Here is a 13,512-nt window from a genome sequence, read left to right on the forward strand (position 1 = left end):
GAAAACTTTTTTCCATTCTCCTGCCCTCATTTAAACATAAGGTGACATAAGACCATGAGACAGACACTGAATTTGACTCAAAACCCACACCACTCTTTGGGGTTGATATGAATGAGGACTGACTATTCAGAATTAACACCTTGAACATCCAGCAGTGATTCTAATATAACCTGGACACCCAAACTTTAACAAATACTTAACCTCCCCCTGCCCCTCCAAAAAAACCCTGGAACCACTAGCAGGACGCAGCCAGTGACCTAGTTCTAACCCAGTTCCCGCTGCAAGTTCTGGTGTGAGCTGTGGGTCAGCCTTAAGGTTTTGCCTCCCCAGCTTCAGGACAGGCTGTCAGTTGTTGCTGAAGGTTCAATCTATACCAGGTTCAATCAAGGCTCAGGTGGTTCTGGTTCTGACCAGCCCTTTGTCCTACTAATCTATGAGCAAACTCTTCTCTCACTTCAGCTACTGTCCTCTAGCCAACAGTATGCATTCACCTGTTTGGGCTGCCGTAACAAAATATCACAGACCAGGTGGCTTAAACAGAAATTTGTTTCTCACAGTTCTGGAGGCTGGGAAGTTTAAGATCAAAATGCCAACAAGGCAGGTTTCATTCTCTTGGCTTGTAGGCGGCCACTATCTCGGTGAGCTCCCATGACCTCTTGGTGTGTGTCGGCAGGAAGTGCAGGTGGGCTCTCTGGTGTCTTTTATAAGGCACTAATCCCATTAGGAGGGCCCCACCCTCATGACCCCATCCAATCCTAATTACCTCCCAAAGACCCCATCTCCAAGTATCATCACATTCAACATGTGAATTTAATCCATAACAACTATTAATGGCTTCCCTGAAGTCCTTGTCCTCCTCTCTCCCCTCACAAAAGGGTATATGTGACTATGAAACTGTTATATATTACAAAAGCAGTTCAGACATTTCAAAATACAACTAATTTAACAACGCATAGGACAGAAAGCTCATCCATCCAATTCCTTTTGACCACTGGGTTGTATCTAATTTCAAGGGGAGTGAACTTCAGATTTTTTCCCCTCAGGGATGGCACACTGGCAACTCTTGGGCCGAATCCAAACCACAGGTATGTTTTATATGATCTATTTGGTTTTAAAAACTTTCAATGGGTTGGCCATATTTTAAAATCTGACTTCACGTGGAAATCCAGATTTCCTGCTTCTCTTGAGCTTGGGAGCATTTGGCACAATGTGACTACTCTTCCCTGAGGAGGACCGTAGCGGAGCCCAGCAGGGGCTGCCCCCCAGCAGACAGGGACTTGCCTTCCCTTCGCTCATCCACCTCGGCTGCCCTCGCACCGCACACGGGCACGGAAGCTGGCCGCTGTTGGTCAGACAGGCCCGCTGGAATCAATCTTCCCAAGGAATTCTGTATTCTCTAGCTTTTTCTAATCAATTAACTCCAAATTCTACACTTCTCTCTACAATGAGGATGGCTTGACTGTGTGAATAGTTTGTGTTTTAGTCTCTGGACAGAACTCATTCAACTCAGCTGCCAGGCATCCTTCTTAATTTGGAAACTAATTTAAGTTATTCTCTGAGTCTTGCCTCTTGAACGTCACATGCTGGTAAACAGGCAGCAGCTCAAGGGAAAGATGTTTTAATGTGTAGGGAACAGATGGTCTTGCTGACCAAAGATTTGGAGCCAAGATAATTACTTTTTAGTTATTGATTACATAGCAACATGGCCACTCAAGTATTTTTTTAAATTACAAATCACTTTATATAGACCTAAATAAGTCCTTGAGATTTGTTTTACCCTATTCCTGATCCAAGTATAATGAGAACAGTTAGTGTTGATAATTGCTGACTTAGTGTACCACTATTATTACTATTATTGTTATGCCTTACAGTTCCCAAAGCCCTTTCGCAGCCATATTTAATCCTCGTATTTAATCCTCATAACAACCTTGTGAGGGAGGGACTGAGAATTACCAACCTCATTTTATAGATAAGGAAACAAAATCAAAGGAGTCTTGTATTCCTTCGTCACACCCTCTCTGGCCAATAAAAGGGAACTACTTAGGTAAGAGGCCATGCATTCCTAAAAACTCAAGGAGGTGGTTAAATTCAGGGTCAGAAGAGGTTCCCAGAAACAGACTGAGTGTATCTGCAATACTTTTTTCAAAGTGCTCTTCCTAAAATCCTAGTAAAGGTTATTCACAGACTGTTCATTTAATGGACAATTTAAGCAACAGGAGAGGTAGCACAGAATTTCTGGCCCTAAGGTGATCTGAAGGGATTCTTGAAGCTGATCACTTGGAGATGATCCTTGGTTTACAGATGTGGTCCCAGAGTAGTCCCTTGCCCATTTTCCAGTGTTCTTCCTTTGCACTGTTCCTTAGTTGGACTGTGTTACTAGCATGTCTTTGAGTTTTGTCACCTCTGACCACCTTCCCCCATAACAAACATGCCAAATCAATCCCATTGCTGCTTACCTTAAACAGATCTCATTCTTGCATCATGATTAGGCCTGGATGCCCCTGACTGGTGCTCAGGACACTAGCTGGCCCCTCTCTGGGTCTCAGGCTGAGTTCTCTCTCTGGACCGTATATGCCAACCATACCAGACAACCCACCCCTCCTGGCGTCCTGTATTTACTTCCTGTTAACCTGCTCCCGCTGTCTCATGTTTATATCTCAGGACTGAGGAAAACTGCTGCATGCTTAAGTCTCAGATAAAGCCTCCACCCTGAAAGAGTAAAACTCAGTTTTCCCTGTCAGATACACTTGCTTGACATTGCTGCTGTCTTGACATAGTGGCTCAGAACAGAGACTTCAGTGTCATGTAAAAGTATAATCATTTTGATTTCTTACTCTGCTACTAGTTGTGTCACTTTTGGTAAGTTGCTTTACTTCTCTGGGCCCCATGCTGTTCACCTGGAAGATGGGGATGATTTCAGTCCCAAGCCCATTAGATTTGCTCTAAGTATTAAATGAAGTTATACAATGCTTGGCAGACAGTATATATTCAATAAAGATTAGCTACTATAGGCATCTAAACATCAATGATTGCAGATTAATTTAAATGGACCTTTAAATATTATAAATATTCACAATATTTATATTCTTAGGTAAAAGAATATTGCTGTGTTGATTTATGCTTTCCCAAACATCTACTCCCAATTTAGCTGTTAATCTTTTAATGAACATATTTTTATGACCAAGTATTGTCTAAAAACTAAAACCCTAGTTACATAGTAAAAAACATGAGTGTATTACTCCATAACCTTTGAGATGATAAATTTGATGCAAAATTTTGAATTTGTGATTTTTAACAGGAGTAAGTTTCCATTCTAGTTCTTCTTATACATCAAATGTGGAATAAATTTGGTTCTTGTTTTGAAAGACAATTTAGAGGTTTGGTGACTTGCCCATTCTTTTAAGAAGTATTTGTGTATATTTTTCATGTTTGTATTTTCTTGTAGTTTGTGGTCACACTAGAAGATCTATGTGCTGAGGTCTGTTATTGAAATGTCCTCTGGCTCTTTAATTTTCTCTCCTTTTAAAAATATTAGAATGTCATACACATTAAAGTCTTTATATTAATAGCTTGACACATTTCTGAATATTGTATGGGAAATAAATGAGACATCTGTTTCTGGAAACTTAGATGTGGCTGAAATATTAGTGAAAGGAGTTAGGAGTGATCAGATATGTCAAGATGGCTGTCCAGTAAGGAGTTATGAACGTGAGGTAAAGTCTGTGTCTACTACCACATCTGCCTTAGAAATTGATACCATGAGGTCTTCAGAGGGAAAGATTAAACTAGAACAAATATATGTCATTAACAAAGCAGTCAATTCCCTTTATTTTTAAAATTTTATGTACACATATGAATGATCTGTATAATGTACATTCAATATAGAAAGCTTTATATATTTGATAATGTATAGAACATTTCACAATTACACTAATCTCTTACATAACATCTTGACATCCATTTTAAAATTTTTTTTTGCACAAACTCCTTTTCATTCAATTTGGTAAAGCCAGTTATACATACTGGTGTGTACTGTGAGCTCTCAGAAAGTTAATGATTGAGGATACTAGTGAAGGAGGTTAGGGACAAAACCTAATAGGGTTTGATGGTGGGAGGATGATGGCCAGGAAAACTCGATGCAGGGGAGGGAAATACCTTTTTCTGGGGACAAGTGACTTAGCCCAATTTCTGTAGACTGTAGCTCAACCCCACAGTCACACTAATTTAAAAAAAAAAAATTACAAAAACTAGGAAGAAAGTTTTGTCTTTTTGATTCACAGTCTTGTAAACAGATATAAAGGAACAAAATGTGCTTACATACATTGAGGAAAAAAAATTCTTGTGTACCCACTTAGGTTGATCCACAGAGTGCTTTCTTTCAATGTGATACAATTAGAATCACTGACTTTTTTCCTAAATAAAAATATATTTATAGAAAAAGGAATAACACTGTCATGAAACCAGAAGAAAGGCAGTAAGAGTTTGCTTCAACGTATCAGCTGGAGGAATGTGGACTCGGCACTGGCCTTTCAGCATTTATTGTCTCTCATGAGTATTTCAAGTCTGATAGCCAAGGTCTCCCGCCTCATGGTCTACGGGAGGCGGCAGGTTAGACATGACTGACGTGGATGTACCCGCGGTAAGGTAGCCAGCAACTCCAGGTCCTGCAAGAAAGAAAGGAAACACACGTCATCTAGAGAGAAGAGTCATGTGAAAACACTGACCTTTATAAAAATGTCAGAACCTGGTTAGGTACCCCATCACAGGAAATTGATAATCTATTAGAGTTATCTAAAATGTACAACTATACTGTAACAAATAGCTACGCAGTACCATTTGCATGGTTTGCTTTTACTATAAAGTTAAAAATCATTGCAAATTTATGCTGGATAGTAACAGTGGTATGGAAATATGAAAAAAATTTTCCTTCTCACATCTGGGACAATCTTTCTAAAAATCCTGGGCATTGAAAGAGCTATGTCAAATGGAAAAAATGGGAACAAACAGACGAAAAAGAAAAAAAAACTCTACATTCAGTTCATCCAAAAGTCATATATGATAAAATTATCGACACAAACGCTTCTGTCAACATTCAAGTTAACCTATTTTCATTTGGTGCAAAGAAATGCTATTGTAACAAGTAACACCAAATGAACACGGTTGCTTGCTACACCAAGGTCTCTGTGAAAGAAAAGGCAGGCTCAGGACGTTCATCTATCATCGGTCAGAACAAGAAAACTAAGGGAAAAGGTATTGGTATTTTAGTTTTATATGTCTTCTTTCATTTTAACAATCTCTACTGCATGGAAATGCTATATATGCCAGAGTTAATCAAGATGCGTCCCTGTGAGCATATTAATGGCTTTAGCCCTCTAGAGTTTATTTTAAACATTGCACATTTAATTACATCTCAGAAGCACTGCACAAACTGTAAAAAGTACTTGAAAGAGACACTGAAGCATAATACTGCATACTGAGCAATACTTTTAGCTGAAATTGTAGGAAACGAGGCAAAGGACTAAGGAACATTGAAGGGTTAGGACGAGAAAGGCAGTGGGAGCGGCATGCATTTAGCAAAACATTTCTCTACCTGCTTCAGAGAGCTACACAGAAGTTAGCAAGCTGCCTGGCAGAGCGGATCTAAAGCCCACTCCTGAGGTGAAGGGGGCTGCTGCCAGTTAGAAGGGAAGGAGAGACACCTGAGGGGAAAAAAGAAATATAAGCAGCAAGGGAAGTTGTGAGGAAGTGCAAATAGCAGAGTAGTTTGATGAAGGCTAAGGCATAACAGGGGCTGATGTAGGACAAAAGGCCACAATTCAGATTCACCTTGTTTTCCACCTTACAAGCATTTGTACTGTGGGTGTGAAATGACTTGTACAGACACCGTACGTGGTTATATGGCCAGAGATGACTCAGCCCGCGTGAGCTGTAACCAAAGCCAGAGTGCCCTGGTGCTTGGCACTTTGTACTTACAAAATCCTTGTACTTAAATAGCTTACAAAAGGGCTTTCCCCTCTTTAAGATACCGTGGGAGGCTGCATCTATTGACTCCTGCCTTCTGCCAACCAGGGTGCTAGGCCTTCCACAAACTGCTCAGGACAAAGGCCACCAGGTCAAAGAACCCCTCTGACAACAGTTCAGAGCTACGGCACCGCACTGTTATCGCTTCCCACCAATCTATCATTCTCTGAACTTTAGGCAACAGCAAGATCACTGCAAAACTATCAAGTAGGTCTCACCAAAGCTGTAACCCTTAAGAGTAAAACCTCAAACATTCCAGACTGGTATGGTTTCTGAGCAATTCTGATGGTGGGCTCAACTTGGTTCACATCAAAATAGTAGGTTACGAGACCAAACCACGAATGCTACATACAGAAAGTGAACTGATGGTGCAGTTCTAAACTGTGCTGAGACAGCCTGTGGCAAATTCACAGGGGCATTGCTGGATATTTAAAATTTGAAACACAGCGACGCCTGCAGACTACCTGCAAACAGCTACTTTCAAGTTGTCTGTCTGGACATAACTACTTCATAAACTATTGCGTATTTCTTTTGGCCTAGGGAGAAATGAAAACAATTACTGAGACATTAAGGGCACTGTGAGCTGAGAAAATTTGAGAACCTCTGGGCTAAAATCTAAATTGTGAAATGATGGGCCTCGAAGGAAGGAACCAAACTCTAGCCCCACCATCTGCCTCTTTAGGAAAGGCAAATCAAAATCGACTCCTGGGTATTTCTGCAAATGGAGTCTGAGACGCTATCTCCCCCAGACCCCTGCCTTCTCCCTGAGGACGTGTCTGGTTTCTTGGGGCCAAAAGGTGCTCCCTGGTCATTAGGATGAGACAGAACAGTTGTGCTTTCCAGAGAAAGGCAGAAAGGAAGAGTTGGGGCCACCAGAAACAAGGCATATGGCAACATTGTGCAAGGCTGTCAGACTTCAGAGAAATGAGAAAAGATGGAAAATTAGCAAAGAATCCCACAAAACAGAACTGGCTACCATGATGGAGTAAATGTAGGAAAAGTTCATCTCCAATTCCAGCTCCTAAAAGCATCTTTACTCCCAGCCTCTGTTCGTCCTTTCACTACTGATTTTGTAGGGGAGAAAAATATAAGGATTTTCATTGCTGAAATTATTTTTATGAGGCCCTGAGCTTGTTGGCACCAAGCTGTTCTAGAACTTAATAAATGCCTAAGTAATTGAGGGCCCTGGGTGGTGAGCAATCAGAATTTATCTGCATCATAGGAAAAATTCCACTGAGGCACTTTTAAACAAGAATTTACCATAAAACTATATGCCAGGCAAGAGAACTTAGGGAATTAAGCAGTCTCACTTCAATTTATGAACACTGAGTAATCCTACCTAGGACTTTTACATTTTTACCCCAAATCTTGAGCATGTGATTGAATGATATTTGCTAGCAGCCAGGGAGAAGAAAATAATAAATGTAGTTTTGGTCATTTGAATCTTACTTTGAAGTAGTAAATAACTTTCCTTCATCTTCCCTAAACAAAATGCACTTAACTTGCCAAACTCACCCAAAGATAAGGGTTGCGATGTGTGTTCTGACAACACCTCATTTCATTTGCAAACTGATTAGAGAGGGGCTGGGTACAATTTGTATCTTCTGAAGGTTGGGAACAGCATGGGTACATTTTAATTAAATAAAATTCCAATTCAACACAGCATTGTACCCATTCCCGGAGTTCCACATAATGGCATTTTATCATTAGAAGTACTTGCTCCATTTATCAAACACACGACACATGATGCGTCAATGGAAAAGCTCAAACACAAAAAAACATTTGGCAACCCAAGCAATGAGCACACATCATTTCAACTGTCAGTAAACTTAGATGCTTTAGCTCTTGAAACAGAATTAGTCCTTTTAAACAGGACAGACTAGAGCTGATGGAAAAATCTTCTCAAGCAACTAACATCGTAACAAAACAATATCCCAGATTGATGATGTGCCAAGAATTGGACAATTCCGGGGCCAACACAGCTCACAGCTACTTCAGGCTGTCCTGTGTGGACATGCCTGTAGGCTTCAGCAATGGTTTTTAGAAAGCCACAGTAACATCGGGCCCCTTCCAGGTTGGGATTTACAGTATCTCCCCCTTGGCTGGGCTTGTATGGAACCTGTTGCACCTTGAGCTGGCCAAAGGATGAGAAGAAATTTGTATACCCCAGCTTTTTTCCCCCTAACCCTCTTCCAAGCCATACAGCTTATCATAGCTGCTTCTCACACTTCATTCAGAAGCCACCTCAGGGATCCAAGTAAAAAGCAACGCACAGACAGGAAGCCTTTTACTCCCTGTACTTTTTTCCTATAGTTATTAGGAAATCTGGATTGAGGGTGAGGACCAAATGAAGTCCAGGTCTCTGAGGATAAACCCCTATCTCTTCTGTATTTTAACCACAGGCCTTTTGGTCTACAGCCTGTCAATAAGTCAAGAATAATCTCATCGAGTCAAGTCAATGAATGCTAAGTACAATGGAGAACAAAAAGGATTAGAAGAGACATTCCTATAGAGAAGCTTATAATCTACCCATTACTATTCTTCAGGGCCAAATTTAAATAAGTTTACTTAGCTAAACAAAAGACAACAGATTTTTTTCAATCATACCATCCTTATATACAAAGTAATGAATGTAGGCCGGGCATGGTGGCTCACGCCTGCAATCCTAGTAATCTGGGAGGTCAAGGCAGGTAGGTCGTTTGAGCTCAGGAGTTCGAGACCAGCCTGAGTAAGAGTGAGACCCAGTCTCTACTAAAAATAGAAAGAAATTATAGACAACTAGGCCGGGCGCGGTGGCTCACGCCTGTAATCCTAGCACTCTGGGAGGCCAAGGTGGGCGGATCGTTTGAGCTCAGGAGTTCGAGACCAGCCTGAGCAAGAGCGAGACCCCATCTCTACTAAAAATAGAAAGAAATTATATGGACAGCTAAAAATATATATAGAAAAAAATTAGCCGGGCATGGTGGTGCATGCCTGTAGTCCCAGCTACTCGGGAGGCTGAGACAGGAGGATCGCTTGAGCTCAGGAGTTTGAGGTTGCTGTGAGCTAGGCTGACGCCATGGCACTCACTCTAGCCTGGGCAACAGAGTGAGACTCTGTCTCAAAAAAAAAAAGAAATTATAGACAACTAAAAATATATACAGAAAAAATTAGCTGGGCATGGTGGTGCATGCCTGTAGTCCCAGCTACTCGGGAGGCTGACGCAGGAGGATTGCTTGAGCCCAGGAGTTTGAGGTTGCTGTGAGCTAGGCTGACGCCACGGCACTCTAGCCCGGGCAACAGAGTGAGACTCTATTTCCAAAAAAAAAAGAAAACAAAAAACAAAGTAATGAATGTAATGCCATGAAAATGTAGCATGTGAACTTTTGGAAATGAACTAAAGAGGTAAAGTTTTTAGGGTATCTATAAGAACATACTTCTACTTAGAAGCTAGAAACTATAGCTTTACCCAGAATTTGAAAGATAGATAAGGGATAGACTAAGACCATATTCTAGGTATTTTCTGCATTGAAATCAGGGGCAGGAGATGGAAAAGTTAGAAGGAAAACCTATAACACTCTGCTCTGAGTGTACACACATGACTGGCTGCCAAAGCAATGCATGCTTCTAAATTTTAGGGCTCTACTCCAACTTTAGGGGTGGATTAATATTAAAGGGGTCATAATGAAGAAAACAACAGTAGTATCACAACCAAGTCTAAAATTAAAACCAGATAAAACTTTCTTCAAAGCCCCTACTTTTTAGTATTTAACACTGAGTCTTCATGATTTTATAAACCTCTACACTAGAAGTTAGGATTATTAAAACAATTACACTGGTATAAGAAAACACTGAGGGATACTTTTTTCTCTTAATATACCTTCATTATCTCTGGTTAGAGAAGCATGTGGGGCTGACATTTTTTCACACAATTTCAGACAGACAGCAGGAACCACCTCATATTCTTAAGGTTAATTTCGCACTGAAAGTTTTTATATCAGACACTATATTTCATCTTTAGCATATAGCAATAAAGTAGTGACTTGCTTTTTAAAAGCTTTTATATCAGACACTATATTTCATCTTTAGCATACAGCAATATAGTGACTTGCTTTTCAAACAGAAACCAATGTGAAAATGACTAATCTAAGAACACGATGCAATTAGTGTGCCAAATGGACAAATGTTCTGAGCTTCGAACATGTATTATTTTTTTAAACCTAAACAATAGAACATCCTTTCATTTATTATACCCACATATTCCCCCCATAAAAGAATGAATCCTAAATATTTAGCAAAACCAAAGACTAATCACTAGAAACTTAGAGGAAAATTTTTTATATATATTTGGAGTAATTATCTGTTATTTTGACAGAAAGGGAATGATGTATCATGTTTCTGATACTGATATTGAGTATGTTCAAGGTAAACATTTTAGTGCAGACATGCTTCAAATAGAACCTATGACACCACTAATTAATTAGATCAAAACTGAGCAAAGTACATGCTCTAGTCAGTACACATTCAACGTAACAGTTCACAAGCTGTATAAGGTTAAAACCAGAGCTCTGCTACATGCCCACAGCACCTCCAAGAAAAACCAGCTCTTAGTCTAGGAAAACACTCTGACCACTATTTTAAGTCTAGTCAGGGCAAAAGGAAGGCCCAAGTGGCTTCTGCCAGGTGTCTCTGAGTAACCAGTATGGTATGGCTTACCTGTGAGGTATCCTGCTGTTTGTGACTCAGAAATGAACAAATCATGTTTCTGATCTTTGAAGGCACTCCAGACTGAAGAACGACACAGGATTTCATTTACCTAGGCACGGAAAGTAAGCTATCTGAGCATAAATAAATAAAGGACTGGATGTTGGAAGATTGAAGTAAAGAGAAAAACGAGGTTCCAGAGCAACAAGGCAGGCAGCCAGCAAGGAAAGACCCAAATATGGAGCAAGAATTAGCATTCATCAAACACTCCATATGTCAGGCATTGTGCCAGGCACATCTCATTAAACCAGACCTGAAGAAACGCTCAAGTCAGTCTTCCCTCTAAAGCTGGACTCTATTATCTGAACCTACTATTAATGGCTTGTATGTAATTTGGGCAGGAAGATTCCTACACTGAGTATTTTCTCTTGACGGTAGCAGATGGCTGATAGTGTGGTATGGGCTGAGAGGAAGGGCTTTGGGGAAAAGATGTTGCAAAACTTAAAGCAGTCTTTCACATTATGGGTTGTGACCTGTAGAAGTTCATGAAATCAGTTAAGAGGGTTGTGAACAGCATGCTTGAGAAAATAAAATAGGTTAATATAGAAAGCATCAGAGTACCACATGTAAAATGGATACTCCTCTTTGAAATACATACACAAGAGTATAAATAATATGTATGTGGGAACGTGTACTAAGATGAAAGATGTGTCACACAAAAAGACACTTAGGAAATACTAACTTAGAGAATATCTTTTGCACATCCATGTTCAGATCAAATATTTACTGAGCACTTGGCAGGCCCAGTGAACACAAAGATGAGAAAGACAGTCTCTGTCTCTGCAGGGCTTACAGTCTAGTAGGGGAGATGAACAAACAGTGGCAGACAATTTCATCGTAGGCATTAAAGTGGAGATATACCTGGGGACCACTGTGAGTCCAAGGGAGGACACACGTGCCCCCACCTTAGAAAGAAGCAATAGTGTAAGTGATTAGTTGTGAAGGTAGTAGAGGAGTTCCTATTTTGGAAACTATCATACCTCTTTCCTCCCTTCCTTTTAGAGTGAAAGGTGGGTGTTAGGGTTACTTTGCTAATTTTATTACCAGGAATCCTGAGGCAGGTCAAGGGGAAGACAACGGCCTGCAAGTGGTACGCAGGAGTGCCTTTGCCTGGTGTTTGGAACACCCGTAGGCAAAACTAAAGAAAAAAAATTTTTTAAAACATACTAGTTAATGACTATAGCAACACATGCTACCTCTCTCCTTTAATATCATTCAAATGATGTTACTGATTTAGAACTGTCAATCAAAAAAATGTTTCTTTACTTGAAACATACAAATCCAGTGAATTCACTAACGGAAAGCTTTAGCCTGTAAAAGAGCATTATTAGGTGGAAACAACCCAAATGTCCATCAATGGATGAATGGATAAAGAAACTGTGGCATTTACATACAAGGAAGTCTTATTTAGACATAAAAAGGAAGGAAGCATTAATATGTGCTACAACGTGAATGAACCTTCAAAACATGCTAAATGACAGAAGCCAGACATATAGTATGATTTCATTTATAGGAAATATCCAGAATAGGTAAATCCAGAGACAGAAAACAGATTAGTGGTTGCCAGGGGATGGGGGAAGGAGGAGGAAATGGAGAGTAACTGCTTAATGGGTACAGGCATATAAAAATATTCTGGAATAGATATGGTAGTGTTTGCACAACATTATTAATGTACTAATGCCAATTAATTGTTCATCATAAAATGGTCAATTTCATGCTATGAAAATTTCACCTCAATAAAAAGAGATGAGCATTTAGCAGATGGGGCGATACAGTAACACTGAATAAGGAACTCCTCAGAGGCAACAATAAAAATAGAACCAAAGAGAAAAATTAAATTACTGGACAGGCCTGCAGTTAGCAGACATATGCAGCTGAAACACGTTAACACATACTAAGGAACAAAAGCCACAATAAAAGAAAAAAAAGCCAACATTTTAAAAGCACCAGTAAAGGAGAAGAAAACTAAAATGATGTTCTGTATCTTTTAAGATGGCATTATAGGATGGTTAATGAATGTGGTTATCACTGCCCATCAATAACTCCTAGAATTGAAAGTTAATCTTAACCAGCACTAAATGCTGAATATTCTTCTATGCTAAAGAATTCCAGCATTTTTCTTCTGGAAATGTACAACATGCCATCACTACCCAGAAAAAGAACCCTCCTGAGTGACAACTGAGAATATGGTTTGTGCTTTTTCATCAGTTATGAGGCAGCTATGCAAGCCATCCTTTGTCTTTGGATCTTCTCCAGGTACAGCCAAAGAACCACATCTGTAAGTGGAACCTGAACACAGGTGCATGGATCATCCATGGCCAAGGCCTTGGCTTTCAGAATATCAAAGATGCCTCTGTGCAGACTCACCTGTTCTCCGTACTGTAAGCTTCGAGTCATTGCCTTGAGAGCTTTCACAATCTGTGCCTTAGTGGCTGCTGGGCTGTCCAGATTTTCAAGGCCAATGCCTTCAAGTAATTTTAAGAGGTATGGGACCAAATCTGCTTTCAGGGCCTAGAAGGAATATTAAGCATATATAAACATACTGAGAAAATGTAAATCATCCACTGAAGAAATAATTTCACCACCAGGGCAATACCTGGAAGAAGAGCAGCCTGTTTCACAGTAATTTTAATGCCATATACAGACTTTTTTTTAGTATCTAATGCATTCTTACTTAATGAGATTTTATTCTGTGCCATTAACCATTCTAAATGTTAAACATCAATAATTTTACTCAATCTTCCCAAT

At 39.9% G+C, this 13,512-nt stretch overlaps 1 protein-coding gene across 2 annotated transcripts in view; it reads right to left on the reverse strand.

Annotated features, from left to right (window-relative positions):
• Positions 1-3,801: 3,801 nt before the first annotated feature.
• Positions 3,802-13,512, reverse strand: part of DNAJC13 (DnaJ heat shock protein family (Hsp40) member C13) — a 115,654-nt gene continuing 105,943 nt past the window's right edge. For both annotated transcript variants that reach the window (XM_069475424.1, XM_069475423.1), the window contains 3 exons: positions 13,132-13,275; positions 10,717-10,816; positions 3,802-4,664 (listed from right to left, as the gene is read on the reverse strand). In XM_069475424.1, the coding sequence (XP_069331525.1) occupies positions 4,558-4,664; positions 10,717-10,816; positions 13,132-13,275 (351 nt within the window). In that variant the 3' untranslated portion in view covers positions 3,802-4,557. The remainder of the gene's footprint in view (positions 4,665-10,716; positions 10,817-13,131; positions 13,276-13,512) is intronic.

Source organism: Eulemur rufifrons, chromosome 7, assembly GCF_041146395.1.
Source record: "Eulemur rufifrons isolate Redbay chromosome 7, OSU_ERuf_1, whole genome shotgun sequence".
Lineage (NCBI taxonomy): Eukaryota > Metazoa > Chordata > Mammalia > Primates > Lemuridae > Eulemur > Eulemur rufifrons.